At 32.1% G+C, this 6,000-nt stretch overlaps 1 protein-coding gene across 2 annotated transcripts in view; it reads right to left on the reverse strand.

The window, feature by feature from the left end:
• Positions 1 to 6,000, reverse strand: part of LOC144962497 (Golgi resident protein GCP60-like) — a 90,238-nt gene that overhangs the window by 17,510 nt on the left and 66,728 nt on the right. The window contains exons 4-7 of one of the 2 annotated variants that reach the window (XM_078895494.1): positions 5,132 to 5,245; positions 4,350 to 4,437; positions 3,535 to 3,760; positions 1,512 to 1,645 (exon numbers count right to left, since the gene is read on the reverse strand). In XM_078895494.1, coding sequence (XP_078751620.1) covers positions 1,512 to 1,645; positions 3,535 to 3,760; positions 4,350 to 4,437; positions 5,132 to 5,245 — 562 coding nt within the window. The remainder of the gene's footprint in view (positions 1 to 1,511; positions 1,646 to 3,534; positions 3,761 to 4,349; positions 4,438 to 5,131; positions 5,246 to 6,000) is intronic. The other variant, XM_078895493.1, reaches the window with a different exon arrangement.

The raw sequence follows: 6,000 nt of genomic DNA on the forward strand, positions 1-6,000 counted from the left end.
CATCGATGTTGGCTGTATCTTTAAATAGTGCAAATATTACAGCTTGAAGCTCGAAGGAATAAATAACAGAAGTTGAATTAAAAGTCCCATCAATGTTTGTTTATTCTCCTTCGCCAGCCATGCAATCCTCTCATCTCTTATTCGTTTTTAAGAGTTTCAATCATCCTGTTTTGTTGACAAAGGGTAAATCTGAAACGCCCATAATATTTGTCTTCATTAAGTAAATTGAAACTTACATTCAATCTGAATATTGTTTCTTTTTTTTTCAAACAGTGGAATTCTCTATTGTAAAATATTAAGTAAGAAAAAAATGTTTATTCATATCTTCGAATTTTGAATCGAATTATGAAAAAAATAATTTTTTGAAAAAATTAAAAATGAGACTCCCTATCTTTACCCTGCGCTCTTCATATATATTTATATATTTGTTTTTCACCCTTTAAATAAAACAAATTCATTCTCCCCACATCAACTCAATACATATCTCAGAGTTTTGTCTATAAATTCAATTTTTAGTATATAAATCACAATGATACAATTTGGTTCAGAGGCGAAGATGGGTCACAATTGAAGACAGAAAAATATGACGTGATGTAAGACAATGACGCGAAGTAATGGATTGAAAGAGAAAAAAACAAAAAAACAAACAAAAAAACCCCAAAAAAACAACAAAAACCCAAAGCATAAAATAATAACTAAACATTGAAGGGAAAATGATTGAGAACAAATAATGTGCAATTATTATTTTTTTAAAATTTTGGTGAATCGAGGGACAAGCAAAATAATAAGAAAAATTGAGGAAATGAGGAGAAAAAATGTATACTAGAAATAAAACTGAATAACTGGAACTAACATTTTCTTTTTTCAAAGTTATCAGAATAACAGTTAATGAATGGTCATACTCCTAATTAATCCAAAAAAATAAAATTGGATATGGACACTTGCTTGAACATAATATTTACTTCACATAATATCGTGCGTGCCAAAGACTATTGGATATTGAGTTTTGTTTGAACATAATATTTACTTCACATAATATCGGCACAAGTCAAACTAACACTATTCTAACATAAAATGTAAGTAAATAAAAAACAAGAATGAAAATAATCAGCTTCGAAAAAGAAACAAAATACCAAAGCCGACGAGATGTGTCAAATACTTTTTAAGTGGTGTGTTAATATTTACACTGTTCTCGTTATTGGGTGAAGAAGGGTTTTGAGCCCAAAACGTTCCGTGTTGGGTACTTATTATTTAATTCTTTTTTTTTTCAAAGCCGTAAAATTCATTTTTGTTCATACATTTTTTACAGTCCACTGCTTGTAGCAGCTTTGGTACCACATAACATATAGGAAAGACTGATCAGATGAAGACAAATCACTAGAAATGACCAAAAGCGGGAGTCACATCGCCATAGAATATTCTCAACACTAAACACTGATGATATGTGATATATCAAATAGAAGCTTTTTTTTCTTCTTCTTTTTTTTTTTCAGAACAGCCAGACTGCTCACCGTGGCAGTGGCCAGAGAGGCAATACGAATGACATTCTCTTTACAGTTACGCAAACCGTCTTTGAATGTCTTCAGGTCCTTTCTGGTCCACATAGAAGCCGGAATGGAGTTGGGCAAATGGGGGACGATTGTACCTGATGTGTAAGGAAATACACAATTTTTATTATATAAGAATGTATGAAGTTGTACCTGATGTGTTAGGAAATACACAATTTTTATTATATAAGAATGAATGAAGTTGTACCTGATGTGTAAGGAAATACACAATTTTTATTATATAAGAATGAAGGAAGTTGTACCTGATGTGTAAGGAAATACACAATTTTTATTATATAAGAATGAAGAAAGTTGTACCTGATGTGTAAGGAAATACACAATTTTTATTATAAGGAATGAATGAAGTTGTACCAGATGTGTAAGGAAATACACAATTATTATTATATAAGAATGAATGAAGTTGTACCTGATGTGTAAGGAAATACACAAATTTTATTATATAAGAATGAATGAAGTTGTACCTCATGTGTAAGGAAATACACAATTTTTATTATATAAGAATGAATGAAGGTGTACCTGGTGTGTAAGGAAATACACAATTTTTATTATATAAGAATGAATGAAGTTGTACCTGATGTGTAAGGAAATACACAATTTTTATTATATAAGAATGAAGGAAGTTGTACCTGGTGTGTAAGGAAATACACAATTTTTATTATATAAGAATGAATGAAGTTGTACCTGATGTGTAAGGAAATACACAATTTTTATTATATAAGAATGAAGGAAGTTGGCGTCATTTAATTCTCTGTTATTGGGTTTAGAATAGCAGTGGTGTGATTGGTTCTTTTAGTAAAATAATCAGTATTTCAAAATCACAGCTTGAATTCAAAGTAAGCCTTAATTCTCTCCTTACTGGCCATACATACCTATACAAAAATAGATTTATTTCACTCAAACACAAAATCTGTTAGTTCTTGCTATACATATGTTTTTTTTTTTGCTTAACGAGTTCTTTAACTATAGCAAACATTTTTGTTCAAATATTATGATGTACGAAAGAAACTAGAATGACAAAAATGTTGGCTGCATCCCAACAAATGTGACGATTTTCCTATGGGTGGTAAGGAGGGGGTTAAACGGAAACTTTGTGAAAAAGATGCTTGAGAGAAACAATAATCTGGTTTCAGGATCCATCTCATAAAACCTCAATGATTAGAAACCTCGAAGACCCGACCTTGTTTCAATGCAGTGGTCATAGCTCAATATTTGACAAAACATTTTCCAGATAGTCCCCTTAAAACTGGTATGTATTTGTGCACTTTTTCAAAGGTATCAATTCTCCCATACAGACAAACTGAACGGTAGTTTACTAGCAAGAAACATTTTGGATAAAATCTGTTGCTCTTATGATACATTATAGAAACGTTTTATGATCTTTCATAATCAAATCACATTTTTAACCAGTACAAGCAACGAATCAAAATATCCCTCACAAAATCTGAGATTTTAAAATTTATTAAAAATAAATCTATATTGAGTTAAAATTTAAACTGCTGTAGTTAAGATACTGTAATTTGAATTTGGAAATCCACTGGTGTAAATCTTTTTTTTTTTTTAATTCTAAATTTGGCCATATCTAAACCATCCAAATATCAGTAACTATATCAAAAGGTCATTTTTATAATACTTTATCACAAAAAAAGACATGTTTTTATTTTGAAGAACTGTGGTGGGATTTAGTTCAGTTTCACTGGGTTGAAAACTGAAAAGTTATCCAGTATCCTAATTTCTGGCACAAAGAGCACAGTAGGTACTGTTTATCCTTTTAAAATGCTTTAGAATTATTCTTCTCTAATCCACCAGGCCAAATGTCCCATTTCTTACAAATATGAAAATAATTTCATCAATTATCCTTCAAAGTTATGGTCAAAAATTCTAAAACTGGAGTAAACAATCTAAATTTTGCCAATCTGGGCACACCAATTAAATCCGTAAAAGGCAAGACAAGTGAGCCCTTCCTTACCTTCATCATCGGGTCCCAGCGGTACAGGGACTGTGTTGAGATCTCCTCCATCTCCATTGGCTGTAGGCACGTCCCCGTTTGGTGTTGTCGTCGATTCTGCCCCTTCTATCGTCTGAGATTGCTGTTGCTGTTGCCGCTGTTGTTGTTGAATCATCTGTTGTTGGTAAACTTGCTGCATGTACTGCTGAAAATGTTGGTCTTGGAGTTGCTTTATCAAATCATCTTGCTGAAGTGGATAAAAAAAGATAAATAAATAAATATAACAAAAAGAATACGCACATTTAAACAGCAGACCTCATAAGTTTCAAAGTTGACTTTAAAAAAATGATTTCTTCTTTAACTTAGCAGCGCCTAAGTTTTTGAATTATTTTTCATTTATGTCAACAGGAATCATCAAGGTTTTCCAATTGTAGAATGGATAGGGGTTAAGATAAAACAATATTGCCTGTACCCAGGATCAATACAGGGCAATCTCTTTGGATGTGAAACGAGTGCTCTACCAACTGAGCTATCCGTCCCTTATATTACCTTATATTCAGTAATCCTTTATCTAAATTATCTATATTTTTTTTTACATGCCAATTCTTGATTCCAATAAAAATAGCACCCCCCCCCCCCCCCAAAAACAAAACAAAACAAAAAAACCCACACAAAACACCCCTCCCCCAAAAAAATACAACCAAAAAAAAAAAACAAATCAAAAAAAAACAAAAAACAAAACACAACAAAATCAACCCCCCCCCCCCCCAAATAAAAAAAAAATTACAACTTCAAAGGTAAGTAAATAAACAAACTCTCAACCGAATGGAAATTACCATTTCCTTATTGTCGGGATATTGTTGCTCAGCGTACTGTCTGAACTGAAGGGTGGTCTGTTGGTTCAAAGCAGCTCTGATCTGTAGTCTGAAATGATAACAAAAACAGATTGAAAAGTTTTAAGAAAGGTTATCTAAAAAAAAAAAAAACTACAAAAAAAAACCCAAATAACCCTCCCTTGCCTTAAATTAAAAGAAAACAAAAAAAACAATAAAAAACAAAAAACAAAACAAAACAAAAAACAAAACAAAAACAAAATGAAAAAACCCCAACCAAAACCCCTCAAAAAATCCACAAACAATACCAGAAAATAAAAAACAAATAAAAATAATAATAACAATAACAATAATAACAAATCACTTGTATAGCGCGCAAATTCCATGAATTCATGCTCTAAGTAAAAAAAAAACCCAACAAAAAAAGAACCCTACCAACCTAATAAAAAATACATAAATTAAAGTTAACAAAAAAGTAACACCCCCCCCCCCCCCCCCCCAAAAAAAAAACCAATGAAAAAACAAAAAACAAAAAAACAAACCCAAGTGTCCCCAAAAAACAACAAAAAACCCCCAACAAAAAACCCCCAACAAAAAACGAACCCCCCCCCCCCCCCCCACCCCCCCCCCAAAAACAAAAAAAACAAAAAACAAAAAACAAACACAAAACAACAAAACAAAACAAAAAAAAAACCCCCAATCAAAATCAAAGAAACAAAAAAAACAAAAAAAAACAAAAACAAAAAAAACCAAACGAAAATAAAATTTTAAAAGAAAGTTCTTACTCTTGTGCATTCTGTTTCTCCTTTTCAGCCTCCTGGACTTTCTTGGCTTCCTCCTCTGCTTTCCTCTTCTCTTCCTCTTCCTCAGCTTTTCTCCTCTCCTCTTCCTCTTCTTTTCTGTTGTGAAAATCAAAACACACAAAATAATAATAAACGCGCTTAAACGTTCTCAAACACTTTCGAGGAACACGTAATAAAACAAACAAAAATCTCCGAAAAAAAAAAAAACAGAGGTACCAACAAAACAAAATAACCCCCCCCCCCCCCCCCCCCCAAATAGTTACAAAAATAATTACAGCCCCTTCCCCCTAAAAAAAATATAAACACCAAAATCAAAGACAAATAGAACAAACAGAACAAAACAATACAATATACCCCCCCCCCCAAATAAAAAAATCCCAAAAAACAAACAAATAAACAAACAGAGAAACAAAAATAAAACCAAAAAAAAAAAAAATAAAATGTTTATTTTCAGGTGCAGAAATGAATTGATTTGTATTTCGTCATCCCCCTCATTATTACTCCTTTCCTGTACTATATTTTGAAGGACCTAAAAAACAACAAGAACAACAACAACAACAAAACAATCCGGGTTAAAAATCATCTCATATTCTCTTTCCCAAGATGGTAAGATACAAAATGACAAGGAAATTTAACAGTGTTGTGTCTGTTGGGAAAAAAAAAATAGTTGTAATATCGTCTTACATGTCTCGTCTTACATATTAGGTGTAACTGTTACGTTACCTTTTAAAGCACTTAGGAGTGCGTTAAGTCGATATTGCGCTATTTATAGAGGATGTGCTTGGCTAGCTAAGAAGCTCACAACATTGCCACCCGGAAGTATAACGGACCAACACACACAAAGCTCTGCG

Source organism: Berghia stephanieae, chromosome 1 (genome assembly GCF_034508935.2).
Source record: "Berghia stephanieae isolate SIO BIC M18660-M18661 chromosome 1, UCSD_Bste_1.3, whole genome shotgun sequence".
Taxonomy (NCBI): domain Eukaryota; kingdom Metazoa; phylum Mollusca; class Gastropoda; order Nudibranchia; family Aeolidiidae; genus Berghia; species Berghia stephanieae.